The sequence below is a fragment of the Anas acuta genome, chromosome 2, assembly GCF_963932015.1.
Source record: "Anas acuta chromosome 2, bAnaAcu1.1, whole genome shotgun sequence".
NCBI classification, from domain to species: domain Eukaryota; kingdom Metazoa; phylum Chordata; class Aves; order Anseriformes; family Anatidae; genus Anas; species Anas acuta.
The window spans coordinates 113,305,793-113,328,247 of record NC_088980.1 but is presented as its reverse complement, the minus strand read 5'-3'; the positions used below and the strand labels follow the sequence as shown (position 1 = coordinate 113,328,247).

General features: G+C 39.4%; 1 protein-coding gene across 6 annotated transcripts in view; it reads right to left on the bottom strand.

The window, feature by feature from the left end:
• Window positions 1-22,455, bottom strand: part of NOL4 (nucleolar protein 4) — a 193,780-nt gene that overhangs the window by 5,492 nt on the left and 165,833 nt on the right. For all 6 annotated transcript variants that reach the window (XM_068671769.1, XM_068671768.1, XM_068671767.1 and 3 more), the window contains 2 exons: window positions 8,643-8,823; window positions 4,773-4,853 (listed from right to left, as the gene is read on the bottom strand). In XM_068671769.1, the coding sequence (XP_068527870.1) occupies window positions 4,773-4,853; window positions 8,643-8,823 (262 nt within the window). The remainder of the gene's footprint in view (window positions 1-4,772; window positions 4,854-8,642; window positions 8,824-22,455) is intronic.

Below are 22,455 nucleotides of genomic sequence, written 5' to 3'. Positions count from 1 at the left end.
CTTTTAATGACTGTCCTTACTTTAAGTAGTATTTCCTTCGTATGTTTAACAGTATTTATTGAAAAGCCAGTCTTCACAAGAACAAGGGAATGTATCTTTAAACAGAGGAAAAGCCTCTGAAAAAAAGGAGAATTCAGAGAAAGCCTGATTTTTTTTGCAATGAATTTTGCAGTGTTGGGTTCCTCCAAGGTGGTATTGCATGATTTAGCGTATTGTTTCCCATGCTAGAGTATATCAGGACAATTAAAAATCCTAATGCAAACACTACCAGGTTCCACAGTGTTCAAGCAAAGATTAAGCGTACATTGCAAAGGTGAAGACAGAAAATTTTTGTGTATTTATTTCCTTTTTTTTCTTAGTGCATACTATTATAACTCATAAGTGCCACCTCCCAAGTTTTTATAGCTTCATAATATTCTCTTGAGCTGTGGATTAAACAAATTCCTGAGACAGATCCTTTCTTTTATACTATTTCTGAAGACTGAGATACTGCTCCACTGCCTCTTGGAGAAGCCACCTGATTGATGCTTTAGCACAGGAATAGTTCACATTCACTACCTCAGTCCAGTTACAGAGACCTAATTTCCCTTGTGAGGTGAAATGGTTCTTGTTGGAACCAAATCAAGCTGAATAGGAGAACTCTAAAAACCCACTCTCCGTGTGCTAGACAATCATTTATCAAATAAGCTGCTAGTAGTATCTGCCATTAAATACCCTGTGGGACAAATGGCTTTTCTGTAAATTGCAAGACTTAAATGCAGCTAGTTATTGCCTCACACACTACTCATTAGCAACAAGATTTATATCATATTCCAAAATATGGGTCAGACATGGATGTACTGTACTGATAGATCAGACAGTACCAACTCTCTCAGCAAAAATCCCTTAGGAATTGTGTGTTGTCACTGGATGGCTACCAGTCTTAAAATTAACAACTACTGTAACAAATGAGTAATAAATATGCCAATGACTCTCAAAATGGTTACCACTATTGCATAAAATGATTGAGAACAGAAAAAATATTTTAAGCCATGTGTGTTTAAGCATCTAACCTTTCTCTCACAAAAAATATATACATATATTAAAAAAAAAAAAAAATGAAACTCATTTATAGCAAAATAGGAGCATAGAATCATTAAGGTTGGAAAAGACCTCCAAGATCATCTGGTCCAACCATCCCCCAACCACCAATATGACCCATTAAACCACATCCCTAAATACCACATCCAACCTTTCCTTAAACACCCTCAGGGATGGTAACTCCACCATCTCCCTGGGCAACCCATCCCAGTACCTGACTGCTCTTTCTGAGAAGAAATATTTCTAAAATTCCAACAGGAACCTCCCCTGGCACAACTTGAGGCCATTCCCTCTAGTCGTATCACTGGTTATCTCTGAGAAGAGGCCAACCCCCAGCTTCCCACACCTTCCTTTCAGGTAGTTGTAGAGAGCAATATGGTCTCCTCCGAGCCTCCACTTCTCTTAGGGACATGGTTTAGTGGGTGACATTGGTATTAGGGTGATGGTTTGTCCAGATGATCTTGAAGGTCTTTTCCAACCGCAATGTTTCAATGATTCTATGATTCCAAACTAAACAACCCCAGTTCCCTCAGCCGCTCCTCACAGGACTTGTGTTCCAGGCCGCTCACCAGCTTTGCAGCCTTTGTCTGGACACATGCCAGAGCCTTGGTGTCCTTCTTATAGTGATGGGCACAAAACTGAACACAGTATTCGAAGTACGGCCTCACCAGAGAAGAGTACAGGAGGATGATCACCTCCCTGGTCCTGCTGGCTGCACTATTCCTAATACAAGCCAGGATGCTGTTGGCCTTCTTGGCCACCTGGGCACACTGCTGGCTCATGTTCAGGCAAACATCAACCAGCACCCACAGGTCCTTTTTCTCTGCACAGCTTTCTAGCCACTCTGCCCCAAACCTGTAGCATTGCATGGAAATACATTTTCCCATGCTTTGAAATCTCTCATGTGTCTTTCTATGCCATCCATTCTCCTCTCCACCCCCCCCCCCCCCCCACTTTGTTTTTTTACCATGAGTGGCTTTGGAAGTGAATATTGTACTTGATTCTCATCTACACCAATAAAATTAAGTTGAAACAACTATCAAAGCATGTTACTTTTCTCAAATCAGATGTATTTATTATTGCAGGAATGTTTTATTGTGATATTATGCATCTGTCAATGTTTCTTGTCCTCCTCCTCCAAACAGAACAGATGTGCCTAAATCTATTGTTTTAAGTGCCAAGAGATCTCAGATCAAGTAAACAGAGACTAATGAATTGGACCTTTTAAGCTTCTTTCTTCCTCCTACATCTTTTCCTCTGGGAAACACATTTTCTGCTAATTTAAATAGCAGATATATATGTACGTACGTATATATATATATTTATATAGATGTTGCCTGAGGAAAGAGATGTGAAAACACAGAAATGCCTATAGCCACTGAGCATCATGCATTTTCAACAATCAGCTAACACACTGTTTTTCAATGAAAGGATTACATGGCATACACCTCTCTGGCTTGAATGACTGTCTCCTGAACTTTGTGCTAAGGTAGAACAGTAAGATACTGTCCAATTAAGCCACAAACATTTCATCCCAGTTCCTATGGTGGGAGCAGAATAATACTGTATTTCACAGAGGGAAACAACCACTTTTGCCACAACATAGGTCAAATCATTTAATTTCTCCCAACAGAACATTTTGCTGTTTTTTGAAAGGAGACTAAACACGCTCTCCCAGGTTCCTAACTCCATCAGTCTTGTTCTGTCTCTTCATGCTCCAGGCTCCACCTGTACTAGAAATAAACTGTTTTGTCTTTTATTTCTATCTCCGCTTTGATTTCTGCAGGATAGCACTGAGAACACATAAAACTGTGCAGTAGTACAGGGATAAAAAGCTGGAGAAAGCAACCACAAGGAAAATATTGTTCATCCCCTACATTAAGGCCATCCATGTTGTGGTGAGCATGCGACACTCAAAGAATTAGCTGCATACTGGATATGCTCTGCTGGACTCTATATTATTTTTTTCCCTACTTTATCGCCAAGAAGCCTCTAGTGAATGCTCAAGATTTTACATAAGGTTATAATTTCAGCAAATTTGAGCACATTTTCTCAGAGCAAGAAAAGTCCCCAGCTGTATGACAACTTCCCCTACCAAGCATGGTTCCCGGGACATTTCACAGAGGTGCTAGACCTCATCACACACACGGGATAAATGACTTGCATGCCCAATAACCTTTGGCTAAATTACTTTTGATGAAACGACTTCAGAAATATTCACCCTGCAGCTGACTTCAGGATGGAAAACTTCAGTTCAAATAATTAAAGTTTGGCAAAGTTATAAGAAAATAAGAATGCATAATGGGAAGAGTGGAAAAGAAAAGACATAACAGCAATTTTCTCTTGCATGCCTCATGTTACCATCATAGAATCACAGGATCACAGAATCACAGAACTTCTAGGTTGGAATAGACCTCAAGATCATTGAGTCCAACCTCTGACCTAATATGAAGGTTGCATTAGAAAACTGTCAAATTTGAGACATAGATGTCTGTGAATTCTCTCATTACTGTTATCAGTAACATCACCCTCTAAAAACTGTTATACCTGACCATCCCCTGCATTTCAGTACATGAATGCATACAGACTTAGTGAGGCACATGGGAATTGCATTGCACCCTGCACCCTGATACTGTAACCTCACAAAAGATAGTCTACATAACAACTTCAACTGTGATAAGTACCTGTTATTCCTACACAACTTCTCTGTTGCTTATACTAGTGTCAAAAGTACTCTCTTTGCATCTATGCCAATGTGGTGTGGCTTAAAGGGAAGGAACCACGTGGGTCTTATACCCCTCAGCATTCTGTGAGCAATGCTTGGCACAGCACATGCTTCTGTATAACCTTATAGCTGATAAATTGTACAACCCCGTTCAGCACACAGTATGTTCTACTTTTCTCTAACCTTTCAACCCACCTAATGCACCTGTATCCCAGTGAACTGACAAGCCCTGTGGCAATTGCTTGCACCTCTGACCTAAATTGCACAAAAGAGCAGTGAAATAACTACTTCCTACTGCCATATGAAGCACTAGACTGAAGTGCTCAGCCATCCTCTCCCTGCCCCAGAGCAGCACAGCCATGCCGAACACTGAGGCTCATCAGCCTTCATCCTTCCTCTTCATCAGGGATGCACTGCACTGCCCAGCATGCATGCAGTTGCCCTGCTCATACAAACCTCTCTTGATCCTGCAGCTATACCAAAATAACTTCAGTTCTGGAGCACGACATGCTCTAGAAAGAAGTGAGGGATCAATGAGCAAAATTAACTGTGTGAACCAACATTTGTGCCAGGGTTTGCAATTAATTCCTCTGTTTATTAGTAACAAATAGTGACAGAGGTGAACTTGGACAGTGCACCAGATATAGTGAGGGCTTCCCATTCTACAAAAGTCCTGCAGCCTGGGCTACTTGGCTGATGGGGTCGATTCTGCAGGACCCTGAAGAACCAGGAAGGCTGATTTGGACATGGGTAGACAGCGGAGCATAGCCTGGGGACCAGAGCCCTCCTGGGGCAGCAGGGAGAGGTGGGCAGTGCAACAGGAGTCCAGCAGCTACTGGCTGTGCAATGGGGACATTGGCTGCAGTGTGTAGGCCTGCCTGTGGGAAAGGGGGCTGCAAGAACAGCCTGTCAGGGCTCAGGATTTGCTTGCAGTGTGAATTTATTGGGACTCACCGGGACGACTCACCTGAGTTGGAAGGGGACTGGACGTTTGTGGTGCCTGGGATGCAGTGCTGACTCGCAGCTGTGGTAGAGGGTGGCTGCAGATCTGTGTAGAGAAACGGAGACAGAACAGCTGCTTTGTCATGTCATGGTACAAGGGAGTGTCTGGCATGGCTAGTCTGCCATTCAGTCTGAAACACAATCTCTCTTTTTACACACACAAAGGGAATGACTGACATTTCTGCCTAGAAAACCAGATGACAGCAGAGAAGGAACAGCCCCCATATCAGCTCCAGGAGGCCCAGCAACAGCAGCAGTGTACACCCTCTTAGAGAAAATGAACCTCAGGAAACAAAGTGGCTGTGGAGAACCAGGCTCAGAAAAGCCAGCCCTGACAGCTGGTAGTAACCAGGAAAGGGTGGACGATGACTTGTTAGACAGAAACACCTGGGGTGATCCCATTTCTGCCAGGAGAGGCTCAGGCAGCAGCACGCAGGGACTCTGACAGCTCATGGTGGCAACAAGGGATTTTGCTCCCAGTAGAGCAGTCTGACACCTGTACTCATCCTCCTGCCCTTGGACTGGGCATCCCTCCAGGCTCATGCCAGGTATGGTGGAATGGGGCCAGCTGAAGCCTTTGCGGCTGGCTGGCGACTGGCAAGCAAATGTCATTTGCATTCACCCCACCCTGCGGCTTTTCTTTTCATCTCTGTAGCAGGAACTGCCTTAAAGCAGGAACAGCCTTAAAAAATGAGAGCCATGGAAATCTACGCTTCTCAGTAAGCAGTTCTCCTTGAACATCTACAAGAGTCAAGGGCTACTTGCCACAGGCCTCTCCTCAGTCTGTGTACAGGCTGACAGAAGCTCTGTCAACCTATAGATTTCTTGCAGATGGTTTGAAGCTTTCAAGTTGAGCTGGCTTGGCCTAGATGGCAAAACACCTTAAACACCTTAATGCTTAAAGTCCAAGCCATTTCCTGCCTTTTTTTTTTTTTTTTTTTTTTTTTTTTTTCCTGACAATGAAGGAAGGGTCACTGTACAAGCTGTTGCATTCTGCTTGCTCATATTGAGCAGTTGTATGAAGGCTCACCCCATACAGTTGTGTAAGGAAATAATTATGGTTCTGTAATTGCCATGTGGAAAGACAGACTGAGGAGGGAAGCCTGCAACAGCAGGCAGGCACAGGGAGGTCCCCGAGCCAGGGCTACAAAACAGTTGGGTGAGCAGATAGCTAAGTATTTAAGATGGGATTGGAGTAGGAATGAAGTCTATAGGGGAGGAAATAACCAAATTAAATGAGTCACAGCATTTAAAACACACACATCAGCTGGATTACTAGATAAGAGAGCTATCGGACATGGTCATTATATTACTGTGGGGAAATGTCCAGAAATAAAAAATCAAATAGCAAGATTTAGTTGTCTTTTGCAACTTCTCTTCCTTTTTCCTGTCTTAATAGATATGTAAAACCAGACTGTATTTGTTTATACACACATTCTGACTGAGGTGTATATTTATCTTTACACTAGGTGAATGTTTGTAAAGGTGATAAAAGCATTTGATGAGTTACTAAATTGAAAAGGAAATGCATTCTTAAAATCACTTCTTAGGTCCTGAAAACAATTCACAAAGAACTATTCCGTGTATGTTTGGGACATGACTCCCTGAAACATAATAATGACTGCAAACAACTGCCCTGTGAGGTCTGTCAGGAGGGAAGTTGTCACACCTCTCAACTGCAACTCCATCCACAAATGAACAAACAAATATCCAGGGACATGTCAGAGATGATGGTCAAATCCCTAGGAACTGGCACCCAAATCCTCCCATTTGTCCAACAGGGAAACCAGCTATTGGAACCAGAGCGCTTTACACTCAGTAGCCCCGAGATAAACAGTTCAGCTACTGGTTGCTTTTGTGTCAATGAGACTAAGAAATTGATGGAGTTCCCATTCCAAAACTTCCATAAGGAACTTTGTGAAATGGCAGGTGGGTCACAAATCAGTGGCCAGCTAGATTGTTAGCATCACTAACTGTTTTCCAAATGTTAGCACATAGACTTTTGGCATCCTTTGGTTTCTTCACCCCAGCGGTAATATGCAGAGGAGTACAGTGCACTGCACAGCTACCCGGCTGCATTAGTTGTGCATCACCTGGTAGTTCTGGGATGACCACCGTTTGTGGTTACAAAACCCATCTTGAACATTAATCATGATGAAAGTATTAGAGTCCTCTGCATTAAAGATATGAAGAAAATGTTGCTTCTAATCAGAAAGCAAAACTAATTTGTGATGTCAAATTTGTACCTCATTTTCAAAAACTGAAGTTCATATTGAGGCACCATAAAATACTTTTGCCTAAATCTTACAATCCACTGAAAAATAGAAGCTATGAAAATGTGTCCTGTTACAAAATGTTTGAAGGGAAGAACAAGGATACAAAAGAGTTGTGATTCCTTCACAGTTTAGGATTATGTAAAATGTGGCAATTCTGATGGCTTCTGCTGACAAACAAATCATATAGGAAGCTTAATCCTGCTCTTACTTGGATGGAAGAGCAAGCGCCAACTGTTTTCAGCAGGAATTGATTAGGACAGTCTCTGACCACAGTGTAAAAGGCATTTTGAAAGTTCTTGTACATTTTCCCAGGAACAGAGATTTCCACAGCTGTCTTACTCTTATGAAAACATTTGATCAGAGATCATATTCAATATCTCAGATGTGTTTTTTGTGCACATGGAAACAATTGTAATCATCTCTTCGCATCAAAGAATTTTGAAAACTAAAATATTTTCTTTTTTTAAGCCTATAGAAAATTTTATGTAAGTCATTCACAGAGGTGAAGGTCACCAGTACACCATACACCACTAATGCTTCGCAGGCTGCAGCCGTGGTAACATTCTGAAAATTGCTTAGCATGTTGAAAATTGAGGCTGTAGATGAACAACTATTGTCTTGCCAAAGCCAGTCCATGTACCTGTAGCATCACATTCCTCAAACAGTGAGGAATCAGCCAGGACAACAACCCAGGGATTTCTCTGTCCTCTGAGACATTTTTTAAATACTGTTCTTGGAGGCAAGAGTCCCTCAGTTTTCCAGAGTAATCACTTTTCTCTGACAGACAGACAATAATACTCTTCTTATCAGAATAGGTAAACCATTTCCTTTGCTCTGAATTTGTGTGAAATCAGTAAGGGAGACCATTTCAAACAAATGTTACAATTAGCATACATTTGTTTGTTTGCTAATATAAGAAAGGACTACTGTTTAAACAAATGATCCTCTTTGTTTATGAGGTGTTTATTTTTGTTTTGTTTTGTTTTCAGATGGGCATATAACCTCATGGTGACATATAATTACTTGCACCATTTTTTAGCATAGGGTAGAAATAGATGTGCTGATTTCTCATTTAACACTTGTCATGCCAGATCCTTATCTGCAGTAAATTAAAGCATACAGAGAGACCACATGAGAAATACAGGCCAATTCATTTATTTCACAAAATATGGAGCTCAGTGTTTTCAAACTCCAGTCACGAAGATACTAATGGCTTCCTTTTGTGATCAGTATAGGAGATGACAATAATAACAGGGTATGTCCCCATAAAGTCATACAAATCTGATGAAGATCTAACCCAGCATTTTTATTTATTTTTTTACTCTTTGCTAGGGACTTCAGGTTTAGTCTCACCCTATTGTGAATTAGTCCCTTGAAACTGAGTTGAGACTAGCATGCAGTGAACAAGCATTTTGCTCAGCAGTTGCTGTTTGCAGGATTGTGTCCCTGCTCATTATCTGATAATATCGAACCCCTCAGACTAGCTTTCTGTACAGCAGGGGAAATGTACACATGAACACATATACACACAGGCATATTTTGTAAGGAAGGAAACTCACCACTGCTAGAAGCATCGTTGAGATTTAGCAGCCCACCTCCGAGCCCTCTGTAACTATGGTAACTGTAGGTCCCATTTCCATTGATGTACAACACCTCCTGTGTGCTGGAAACAGCTGATGTTGAGTAAGTGACCTGGGCTGGCTCCTGTTTGTACTGTTTGTCAGCTGGAGCAGCCTCATCCTGAAAAAACAATGAAAGGTTTTGAATTATTGTTACATTTTATCTTGCATGAGAGGGTCTTTTCCATTGTTAAGACTTCCCATCCGTTGCTTTCACAAAATTTTAGTACATGTCAATCAAGCACATACGTGTCTCTCATTGAATATCATCTGAACAAATACAATGTAAAAAAAGCAATAAAAGATGTTTCCCGCAAATATGAGACATTTATTTATTTATTTATTTTTGTGCACCGCTAGCCAATAATACTGTTTCTCAAAGGGGAAGAGGCATCCTCTCATCCTGAAGAGCTCACAGTCTCCTGCAAAATCCAACTCTTTGTTAGCATGGAAAAGGATAGAAATAAGCCATTGCTTTCTGACGATGGGTGTGACTCTTCTGAGTCAAAGAACCATCTCTTTCTTTATAAAACAAAACAATACAGAATGCACCAACTCCTTTTCTTGATATATCAGCCTCAAAAATGACAGAAGGAATGGAGGAACAGAATACAACCACATTTCCTATATTTGCAGGGGGCTGAATGAGCAACCATCCACATAAGGACAGTCCTTACCACACAAGTGGTAAGGATGTCTCTACAAACGTGGTTTGAAAGTATTTGTAGTCTCGTGTATAAGCAGTGACTCTGTACACCATGAGTTCTTCTCATGCTCCCTATTTACTTCTTAGATGATTGTGTAATATCAAACAGGATTTAGCATAATGGCCCCACAACTTTCCCCTATAGAAAATCACATTTCAGAAGTGTATATCTCTCCATCTATGATTGCTGTATCTACTGCTGAGAGCACCACGCCTCCACTCATGATCACAGAATGCCCCAGTAGCAACTTCACTTATGACACTGGGGGGCAGAAAGCATTGAAAAAAGAGTTAATGTGGTTTAGCATTTGGAAACAAGGAAAACAATCAGTGCATGACTGCTCAACCCACTGCGGGGATTTGAGTGCCAGAATTTCTCAGAATTTCTGATTTAGCTTGCAATTGAATTTGAACTTCTTTGTTTCTCTTGAACGTGTAGACTTTTTTTTTTTTTTTTTTTTTTTTTTTTTAGTAGGCCTGACTCTATTATGTGATGAAAATATATGTCAGTAGTTTTACATAAAATAGTTTTATGGATCATCAGTATTTATAAAATACAAGTAAGATTTTTTCAAAGACATTTTCAAAGTAGTCAACTGAACAATGATTTTTCAGTATCATCTCCCCTTTTTGTAAGATTCTGTATTACCTCTTTATTGTTGCTAAATATACCCAAGTTACAAAAAATTATAAAATATTACAAACCTTTATATATATATATATAATAACAATACATATACCAACACAGAATGATTAAAGAGTTCAAACGGTGCCCAGACTGTGTCAAATTAAACGTTTGTGAAGTAGTTTTCCTGTTAGCATTAGTCAGTCTCATCTCTCAAATAAGATGCCACCAACTTTTCTGAGATGAAGATATCCCTGTCTCTTTTATTGGCTAAAAAGACTTGGGCTCAACTGAGATGACTCATGAAATGGAACATATATTATTAACAGAAACTTTTAATATTTAATACAGAATAGTGAGCCACCAGATAATTAATTCCATAAACAATCAGAATGGGGTCTGTTGAGCACTAATATGAGTGGAAGCTAAGCTCTGCATTTTTAAGAGAGATAGCCAAACTGGTCTCCTATGTATTTTCTTAAACAATAATAGACTTAAACAAAGAGCCAAAATCACAATGCCTTCTTTTTTTTTTTTTTTTTTTTTTTTTTTTGGCCAGGAATTCAACTTTAACATTATTTACCTTTAATCTCCAAATGTCATTATAAAAGAAGAAGTATTATTTTCTATGAGAAAATATTTATAAGCTATACAGTAAAGTTCTGCTTTCACAGCAAAGCTTAAATCATCATCCAAATCCTTGAGTCTGTCAAGGCTGAGATGTCTTCTTATCTCCAAAACTAGATGACATTTCATGACGTAGACTCACTCGGGGCCTCATTTTATTGTCACAAAGATCAGCAAGGGATTTTCACCAAATTTGTCAAGGACTGGACAGTGTTCAAAGGGTACAATGCAAAAAGGACTAACTCCCAGAAGCTGCTAAAATACTTAGCTGTATGTACACCAACTGCCCCATCTTTTGCAAGAAATGTACTTATGTCTCCAGAAGAATCACTGTACAGCCACGTAGCGCCAGCCCATGGCTCAGCAGAGTATCTGAGGCCATTTCCTTATTCAACTGTCTGGGATCCACAGATTTGCTGGGCTCCAGAGGCCCTCTAGCCATTGAAATGAAAACACATCAGTGAGTTTATTGCAGAGCTGGTGCACTGAGATCATAGCAGAGCACAGCAGAGTTGGGCCAGAGGGCACAGCATGGATGCAGCACATTGATGTGTACCAGCCTGGGTGCTGGAGCCTGTGGCTGAGGTAGGAGACCTGAGCTCCAGCTTCTTGTTGCAAGACACAGTGAAAAGGGGTCAAATTTGGGATGCAAGGTCTTTGCTAGCTGTGGCGAGGAAGGGACCTGAACTCAATGCTGCCATCTCCTAGCAACCAGGCTAAAAGCAAAATTGTGGTGGGAGTCATAGCTGAAGCTGTGCCACTCGCTGAGTGCAAGGAAATGAACAATTCATGGGCAGAGAGATAGCAAACAGAAAGGGAGCATGACTCAGTTCCCTTTCAGAAGCGTGCTTCCAGCCCTGCTCCCTTCCCTGTCAATACCTCTCATTCAGCATCTCCCTAGCACAAACAGCTCTGAGACTGGGAGCCCAGGACTTTGTATCAAACCAGTCACAACCCTGTGAAACACCACGGCGTGCCCTGTGGTGGGGCTTGGGGAGTAACCCTGGGGAAGGCGCTCCCTAGGGGCATGAAATGGGTTGAGCAGGATGCTGAGCATGGGACTGTTGGTTCTGCGTATGCTCTAGGTGCATACCTAGAGGAAGGTGCCTTCCTCTAAACGTTGCATATATTTTTAAAAAGTGTGCCAATCACCTGTACTGAAATGTTGAATAGGGCACCATACATTTCAGACCTGAAATTTGGACCTTACCTAAGTGCTTAATTCAGTGCTTCACGATGTGTAAATGTAGAAGCAGGGTAGCATTTTGGACAACCTTTTTCTGAGCAGGCTCAGGTGTTAGCTCTACCAGCAGGATGATGAACCATTAGCCTGGTAACAGAGGGGTTTAGGTGTCAACTCTCATACACTTCTCTGGGATTTAAGCATTTTTCAGGAATCTTATCTACTAAAAAGGCAAAAGTTTGTACTTTCTCCTTGTAGCCATGTTGATGATAAAGAAGCCAAGTTCTCTTTCTCTTGGGGAGGGAGAACATGAACATCATGTTCATTTTTGTATACCCTAGATTTATTCTGCACAGATTAACTCTCTTTCTTTTCATCTTAATTGTCTTTGCTTTTAAACTGTTGTAGAAATTAAACAGTGTTGTTCCAGAACTGAGATTTTTCAGTCATTCTGTGTTACTTGTTCAGCACTTTCTTTTGACAAATACTTTCCCCTTACATTACATTTGTATTAGAAAGGCTTAATAATTGATTTTAAGTTTGATTTTTATAAAATATTTAAATTCCATAATACTCAGCAACAATTAACTAACCTTTTATTAATATGTTTAACCTATCTAGAACACATATTGTTGCAATTCATAACAATTTTTAAAACCTTCCAAGTATTAACTAACCATTTTATAACTGTTTATAATTTACCTTTAATAAGGAGCATGAACAAGAAGCAGATAAAATATTTGTCCATCTAGAATTTGACTTATACCATCTTCATTTTGTATATGGCAATGGAAATAAGTCATCCTTCTAACAATATTTCTCTTCTGACTTTATTTTGAAGGAGAGGTAATTTAGGTCTTGAGCATACCATCTGGAAAATTATGGAAATTACAGAAATGCAAAAATACCTTTTAGGTACCAAAGCATGTGAAAGTGCAGTTATCTGTTCACTTGAAAAAGTGGCAGCATGAAGTACACACTGTGATCTACAACTTGGTATATATCAGCAATATCTATATTTTACTTTTGTGCCCAGGTCTGAACCAGGAGAACACAATTTATTATTATTATTATTATTATTATTATTATTATTATTATTATTATTATTTTATTTTATTTTTTTATTTTTTAATTTTTTTATTTTTGCTTAACAGAGTAAATAGATGCATTTATTTATTTATTTATCATAGTAGTGATTAAATAATCTACTAAAGACGGTATATAGTCAGAAAAGATTTAATGAACTATTACATAACCCATATACCAAGGAAACCCTGCTCTGATGTATTCTGAGCAGCTAAGGAATAGTTTAAAAGAAATTACCCTCCACAGCAATGCAGATGCTAGTGCAGAATGTCACTTTTGTGCTACAAAGAGCAAGACTCACTGGCAGCATCCCAGCCTCCCAGCCTATGCCAAAGGAGGTTATATAGGCATTTCTTTTCAAGAAATCTGTTCATTGTGGAAGCAACTCTAACAATGTCAAAGCTCAACCCCCCTTTTTTTTTTCTTGTTCCCTGTCTCCCTCACCACCAACAAAATAATAAAATAGTTATATCTTGTTAAAATAAGAAGCCCCAGGAAATCAATGCTGCTCAATGGGAATTTTGTTCCCATATATAGAGAAACATCAGAAATTCTGTGCACTCCCATCAAGAACAAACATTGCTGTTGCCTTGGCTGTTGCTCCACTGTTATCAATAAGCACATAATCACATGGACAATTCTGTCTGACCAAAAAGCTAAAAAAACTACAAGAATATAAATGGTAATATTCCAAATATGGCAGAAATGGTAACATGCATTTGACTTACTGCTTTCATGAAGCACATTGTCTACCAGATCAATAGATTAACAACTCCCAGAATACCAGCTTTTTAACTGCCCTATGTCAAGGTGATTTTTTTTTCCCACTCAGTTAGAAAAGAGAGAAACAAGGAAACACATTTTTGCTTCATGTTGCCTGACATTTCCTTTCTGAATATGCTAAAATGCCTAACGTGGATTGCTTTTTGTTCTTCTCAGTAAATGCTGCTCTTACAAGACAACTTTGAGGCTAGAAAAACTCAAATGCAGATTAGTCTTCAAACAGATAGGCAAGCCAAGGACCCTGTGTTTGCATACAGTCGTCCATTTTTTCAGCGTAGGAAAATCAATTTATTAACGTGAAAAACAAAACAAAACAAAAGAAAACATGCTTTCATGTGCTTTATTTTTTTTTCCAACCTCAATAGCTTGTAGTGTGGCTTTTGAAGAAAGTAGATAATGCTTCATATATTTTTTCCCATTTGGGCCACACCAATTTATTTCTGTGAATTTTGATTCAAAAGTAAAATAAACAGAAATATATGATAAAACTGTGCAGCACTTTTCAAAGCATACCCAATCAATCCTCACAATATTCTTGTTAGATGGGACTTTTATCACTGTTTTTCAGATGGTGAGATTCTGGCAACAAAGGCAACCTTAAGCTAGCATTACCTACCATGGAAATGCTTGAGTTCTGCAAGCATATCAATGTAAAGTACTTCTCTTTGTGTAACTTTTTTTTTTTTTTTTTCAAACAATGTGAAGAAACTCCAAAGTTTAATCAAAGTTTAACCCTGCTGAAACTGCAGAGGCTGTGGAGCTGGGATCTGCCTGCACATCTCAGCTGCTGCACAGAGAAGCAGCTGCCAGGTGAAGAGGCCTTCAGCATCCACCTGCATGAAGCAGGGCATTTGAAGGAGGGTGAGCCATGGGATTCCCATGCTGGGTCTGTGGGGCGGCCTCTTCATGGAGATCCAGAGACAGCTCCTGTTTCCCCATCTCACGACATGATACCTTGTACGCTGTCTCTTCAAAATTGTTTCTTACTGTGTCTTCCAAATGCCCAACTCCTCATCCCATCCTCCTTGTTTCTCCAGTTTCATTTTCTACCCTCCATCTCAGTCTTCTTGTTTTATAAAACCCTAATCACACCTTTTCAAACAAGTCTCTTGCTCCCTGATACCTGAGTAGCTTCAGCTACTCAAGTCCTTTCATTTCCTAGTTTGTATTTCACCAATGTCACATTCACTGATGGTCCCATCTGAGATTTTCTCTTCTTCCTGGGACTCCTTTCAGTCTCCTAGTCCTCTGTAGTGTCAAGACCAAACAGCATCCCAGCCTTTTTATGAAATGGTAAATATATTTAAGAATCATACAACCCTTAAAGGACAAATTTTTCCTAATTCTTGAAAATGGATGGTTTTCTCTGAAAGAGTTCAATAGATGGGATACACAGAACAGTAAAACACAGAACCCCTGGGGGCTGAAGGTCATGAAGTTATTATCAAACTGCACACCTGGTACTATAATGGAAAGTGTCAGGTAATCTTAATAAATGATGATACTACCAATAGCTTTGATGACATACATTGCTGTGACTGAACACCACAGCACCTTTTATTGGCTTTAAATGCATTAAATTAATTCTCTAGTCTTTGACACACCTTTTAATTTTATGACCAATATCCTGGAAGCCCAGACACCTAAACAGTATTTTGGCATATTGCAGTAGAGTAAATTTTCCTTCAACATGGCAATAAGGCTGTTGACTCACTGTACTTAGAAATGATGGAAATGACATTTCCATAATTGATGGATGTGTTTCTTTTAGTTTTGGTTTCCACTGCACATTCTCCCTGCCCTGAGTTGTTGGGGTTTGTGTTGGGATTACTGTCCACTAAATAAAACCTGCTCAAGACTAGGAATCCCTGAATAAGATTTAAGACACACACAGTTCACTGAGTTTAAAATCCAAATGAAGCTTCATGGTAGTCCTTTGCATTGGCTGACCTTCATATTTAAAGTACTGAATATTTATAGTCCTTTAAAAGAACAACAACTTTTTTTTTTTTTTTAACATGTAGGAGGTCCTTTTACAAATGCGATCTAAGTATAGAGGCAAAGAATGGCTTGTAGAAATAGGTAACACGTTTTCCTAGGCCAATAAAAGAACTTCTATTCCCAAAAGATGATCTATTAAAAGATATTACCTTTCCCAGAAGTCCTTATTTCTCTTATAGCACAACAAGGAAAAGCCAGATGTTCAGTTAAGTCATCACAGTTTCAGAATGTACAATGAGAAAATTGCTGCTACAGGTTTCCAGACACAGGTATCCCAATCAATTTGTGTGAAGAAAAGTTAATTCATGTAATTTGTTTACTATGTTGCATACCTCAAGACTATTTTGAGTAAAGTCCTAAAAAATTTCCAATCCACATATTTAGGTATTATTAATCCAAAATTAACATCTACCTGAAATTTCAACTTACAGCTGAAACCTGAAAATTGAATTGCCAGAATCTTTATAGTCTGTTTAGGAAAATATTTAAAACACCCTGTATATGTGTTTTATCTGAGGGGCAAAGTTATTCTCCAATGATTTTCCAAGGCAGATACTTATGCTGAGTATTTCTCCACCTCTCAGGCTGGTCACAGTATTCTTTAAAATGATGCATCCACTGAGAGTCCTGTAACCTCTTGTCCAAAATCATCATGACAGATAGATTCAAAAAAATTACTGTGCCTCTGGACAGATTCCTTCCACTTTAAATCTAGTCATCCTTCATAAAAGACATTCCAGATCTTTGTCAGAGGATAAAGCAATAGAATTATAGATGAGGTCTAAGCACAGCCAGGAGAGAGACTCCAGGGTTTTTCCCCAGAAGTAGTGAGAATAAATTTATGGCTAACATCAAACACAAAGGCAAGTCCAAAAGTCCAAACAATCTCACAGGACTCGTGCCAGATATTCTTTATACTGGGAAGTGTTTTGACAATTCAGCAGTGGACTTACTGATGAAATCAAGAGGACTCTAGTTGCTGTTCTCGTGCATGCACCCTATTTCTTCTCTTGAAAGGAACATCCTTCTATTTCCCATCCTCTGTATTCAAATCTAGATCATATTTTTCCTGTTTCCTGCTTTCCTGAAAAAAAAAAAAAACTGTTTTCTTCAGATAGTGAGGAAATACTGGATTAGTCTACTTAAGCTAAATCAGGTGTAATATAGAGTCCAGTTATGCACCTAAACCCCTTGTAATAGGAATAGGAATGGAGACATGGGATCTTGAAAAGCACCTATCAAAATGCTAAGCTGGCTGCCAAAAGTTCAAGGATCTCCAAACTGTCCCCCTGAAGCAGGCCTTACTTCAAAGAAAGCAAAGCACCATGCTACAGTTGCAGATTAGAAGGGCAGTAGGTTCCTTTTGCTTTTAGGTTATTAACACTAGAATGAACTGCCAGCATCAGGGCTGTCACCAGGCATCAAAACTGACACAAGACAGTGTTTGACAAGAAATGAAAGCACGAGACTGACAAGGAAAAAGAAGATCAAAATAAAAAGGTGCTATTGTGTGGAAAAATCAACCTTAGTCTCCTTATTTCTGACAAAATGACACATTGTTTGTAGACTGGAATGGGTATGTTAACCTTAAATAACAGGTTAGTGTTTTTGCACAGAAGCATTTGAGTCTGTTTTTTTTTTTTCCACCACTGCTACTTCACCCACAGAACAGAAAACTTTTGGAAGAGGTGCTCAGACTGTTGCAAGGAATCATCAGAGAATCACTTTTATTGGAGCGATAGCAAAGCAGAGGGATCATTTTTCATAGCCTGTCAACTTTAGCCAGTTCATTATCCACTGTGATAGCAGAAGAGCAACGTGAGCTTTCAGAGGTCACCTGTGCTGCTGGTTGAGTGTGGAAGCATGGACAAACTACTGTTATAGTTTAGGTAACTGTGATTCAAAGTCAGTGAGGAAAGAAAAACCGGGTTCTTCTAAAGGACCAGGACTCTCTGTGTTCATACTGAGAAGAATAGCTTTTTCCTTCTTCTATGGTGCTTGAGATAAACTCACTGTTCTTTAGTGAAGATCTGGATAGCTGATTTTTTCCATATTCTTTCCCCTGGAAAGTGTCCTGCAAGTTTAATTTCCCTATTGCCCCTGATGTTCTTGTCTTAGGCTGCAGTTAGCTTTCTTCATAAGATATTTGAGTATTTCCTGTTATATCAAAGAGGAAAATCTGAAATTTGGACATGGCCATGCTTTTATTTGTCTAGAGTGTTTTAATGTGTGAAAAAAAATTAGTCAGCTAATGGTTTATCAGCTAACAGTATAAACTGAAAATGGCTCAACATGTAAAACAGGGGCATAGTGCTTAGCACACTGCAGCGCATGCACAGCAATGACTTCCTCAGTTTAGTTTTTAATAACATGTCCAGTGGTGACTAGCACCAGGTTACAAACATTTACAAATATCTTAACAGGTGGAAATAGACTCAGCTTGATTACGTAAACTGCACTAATGCCTTTGAGTTTTGGCACAACTCCTCTATGTTCATGGTGTATTTCACAAAATACGTATGACATTTATCATGGTGGAAGTCCCATCTGTTTCAGTTCAGATGAAGGTACCATGCAAAGAGCAGGAGAGCCCTCAGAACTACAATTTTCTGCTTTGTGGAGGAAGATGAGAGAAGTGGAGGCATGTGGGGCTTTTGCTCTATCCCCATTTTACCAGCAGAGATAAGAGATTTGATAGGGCCCAGACCTCACAGATCTTTTTCTTCTCTTAGGACAGGCAGAAACAAAGACAGATTCTCACTCTGTCCTGAAGAACAGCACAGCATGGATCTTGCCTTAGGCCTTATGATAAATTACCAATTTAGGTTTTGTTTTAACTGTTGATCTTGAGAATCACAATGTCCTTTATTCGAATCTCTGCATCAATTCTCAGCCAGCATTTTCCTGGAAAGTAAAAGCAGTTTTCCATAGGAGACTCCATCACAAAGTCATTCAGCCTGTCATGGAGGACAGTATTAGAAAGAATATGAAAGGATCTTTGCCTTCCTTGGGCCATCTCCCTCAATCTCACATCCTAAAATAGGTCAAGACATGGGACCAAGAGAGCAGGGCTTAAAGAGCAAGCTCCTAAGACACCTCATTTGGTAAGTGCCTAATCCCAAATGTGAAGCACCATGGTCCAGGATGCCCCTGCTAAAATGAAATTAACTGAAAATCTGAAGAAAATAAAGGTAAAACTTCAGTGGAAATGAAGCACAGGTTTCTGACCAGAAAAAGAAATAATAATAATAAAAAAATATATATTAATACCCTTCTGCATATCTCCTACAGCGCTTTCAAAGCCAAATTCTTTGCAGCAGCTAGCTCCTTGCAGAAGATGACTACAGATCATTTTTGCTTATTCTCATTGACAAGCAGTACAAACACAGAAGCCTGAATACCTGACCTTTCTTCCAAACAGAAACAACATACACCACATGAAAACAATGTTGTCTTTTGCTATCCCACAAGCACTTTTGCCTGCAGGTAATGGTGTTGAAGGAATCAATGTGCTACTGAAACTGATGTATGATGACAAAGATGTAGCAGTATTTGCTGCTGACCCAGAAGGATGCAAACTGAGAGAAATCCCTCCTTTGCAGCAAACTCTTCTCATTCAGAACAAGCCTTGCCATGCCTCAGGCAACTCCACTTTTATGATCACAATCAAGATTTTTTTCTGTGTTTTTCATACTTGTGTGTATTGTCCTCAAGAAATTACCTCAGTGAAACCATTCTCTAACAATTGACTTTTCCATTCCCCCTTGCCAACATGGCATTTTATGGAGATTATGATTGGCAGCATGTTCAGCCAGGATAGGTGAACATTACTTCACTCCGTGCAGGAGGACTGTGGCACCAGAGCACCAACAGAGAAAATTTTAAAACTCCTGAATCACATGTTGAGGGAACATGCAGGGGAAAGTGTGTGGGAGTAGTGGAGCAATGCTAGTGCCAGCTTTGCAGATTTATTACTACAATATCATCACGGTCAGCATAATTAAACCTCCCACTATAGGTCCCCTTGTCTGGTGCATTACAACTGATATCACTCCCACCACTGACAGCATATTTTCTTGACACAAAACAGCTTTCCATACACCTGCTAGCTCTAGGGTATGGAAATGCAACTTCTCAAAAAGGTTTTATTGGAAAATTATGGGGTATGATTTGGACTTTTAGAGCTTTTTCATATTTCTCTTCTGCCCTACACTTTCTTTTAATATTACATATATTAGTCTTTGTGACAGGGAGAATGGACCAAAGCACTTTCTATTAAATCCTAAATGAAATTCTTCTTTATTTAGAAACAGAAGTTGATAGCCTAGACATGAAGAGCTTGAAGTCAACACTGAATTAAGTTCCTCAGTTTCACCTAATTAAAAATATCTCTGTGTTCTGCCTTGAAAAGAAAACAACAACAAAAACCAGCCCACCAACCAAAAAAAAAAAAAAAAAAGCACCCTGGAGATTCCAGCATATTGCCATATTTACAGTATGGTGTCTCTTCCACAGGTAAATTCTAGTGGAAGTTACAAATAGTTGTCTTACAAAAACATTTTTCTTGTCTTAAAACAGAGTGAACAATTGCTTTCCTGTATGCATTTAATGACTGGTTCTTGTTTTCAACAGTAGGCTCAGATATTTTGAAGTGCTGTGCCCTGTGGTTGACACATTTGATTGGTAACTACTCCATTTCAAATCTTCCTTAAAACCTGTACCATATGCTTTTGAAAACCAAAATTCTTTCTATTAATTGAGTGCACGATGCCTGTTTTAAACACTGCCTCAGGTACATCTTGACTTTTACAGTTAAACAACAACAACAAAGAAAATATCTTTTAAAAATCCAAGGTATCTTAAAAAATAACAAAAAAACACTACCACCAAAAAAACAACCACCACACCCTGTCTCAAACTATTTAGTAGCAGGAAAATGTTTTGCTACTGAAGACCTACTCTAAATTTTTGACTGAACTTGGTGCATGTCCTTTGGCTTTAGTTCTGTGTTTTAAAAGAAGATTCAGAAGATAAGAAGTGATGCTTTGGGGTATGGCCTTTGATTCCACAGTCATCAACCACAGTTGGAAGAAACAAAGAAATGAACTTTGACCGGTCTTTGGAGGATGCACTGTCTGATTTGCTTCATTAATGGAGACAGTAAAACTGAAGCTTAATATGAAATACCATGAGTAATAAGCATGAAATTTGTGCACTGCAGTACAAATCTGTTCCCCAAATATTCTCATTTCAGGGGAGGATTCATCTGGCATGATGCCTGGGCTGCTGGCCACAGCCTGCCTGGCTGTCTTGCCCTGTGCCTAGCCTCTTTAGCATCTGGTGCTGCTCCCAGGCAATGCACTCAGTTCCTGCTCTCACAGCTTTTTTCAGCTTTTTTTTTTTTTTTTTTTTTTTTTTTTTTACCCTTGGAAAAATATGTTTCTAAATATAGTTTAGGGACATCAAGCCCGTTGTTGAATTACAAACATGTTCCTGCTACCAAACAGAAGCAGTCTGTGCATACATTTCCACATATATTTTCTGTGTGAAGAATTGCAGTGTTCTGAGGCATACAACTGAATCTATTGTGCAACTGATGCTTTGAATTTAGTAGTAATTTGTCATTGTTTGAAGTCTTCTAAATTTACTAATTCATTAAGCAAAACCAAAACACACTACCCTTCCCTTGAAAATAAGGGTTTGTACATACACACTGGGTTTGCCCTGATTTCATTAAACTGGATCAAATTCTGTATGATAACAAGGATTTACTTCCAGAAAGACCAACCTCTCCCTGTGCTGTAAACAGGAGGGTGTGTGCAGTGAATTCATTAGCTAAACATGGAAAAGGAAAGGGAAAAAAAAAAGAAAAGAAAAAAAAAAAAAGATTTTTTAATGTATTTATCTCTATCCTAGAAACATCAGACAGACTAGAAAAAGCTTCACGTTTAATGTCATCTTGTCATGTGAAAGGGAGGGATAATTAAAAATCTCTATATTCCTGGCTTTCAACACGGGGACAGGAAGAACAAAAGGGCTGACTCCAAACCCTGCATCTTTGGGCCTGAAGAGGAAATACTTATATCTACATTTCCACTGGCTTTTCCTCTTCTGTCTCCTTGGCAGGAGACAAATATAGAAGACACAAGGAAGACAACTGTTTCAGTCCCTGTTCATTTGCATTCCACCTGCAGTAGAAAAGTGAAAGGTTGTTTTAAAGTCACTGTCCAAAAACATCTTGACCCTCCATTTCTGAGCTTTCGGTTTTACCAGCCTCCAAACCAGTAAACTGACATTGGCATTAACTTTACTTCATACAGCAGCTCTGTGTGTTTAAAATGTTCTCTGAAGTCAGCAGCCTGAAATTCAACGATATATGCTAAGCACGAAGAGCCTGGAAAAATAAAGCTTTTTCTAATTTAATGATCTCTGTATCGAGGTGAAAAATTACCTGCTCACCTTAAGTCCTCAGTGTAAATCCAAGGCATGAAATTATTTGCAATTGCATGCCTTGCACATTATTCCTTTCCAATACATGTAGCAAATTTAACGTAGGTCGTGCTGGAGTGTGGCAGGAGGGGATTGCCCTGCGATACTCAGCAGTCCCTTCCAGCTGCATCTGCTAATAGCACAACCCTACCCAGCACTGCTGAAATCAGGAATTTTGCCACTGACTTGAAAGGCAGCAGAATTTAAAATTACAATGCATACTGCTTATTTTCTTCCCCTTGACAATATGGCC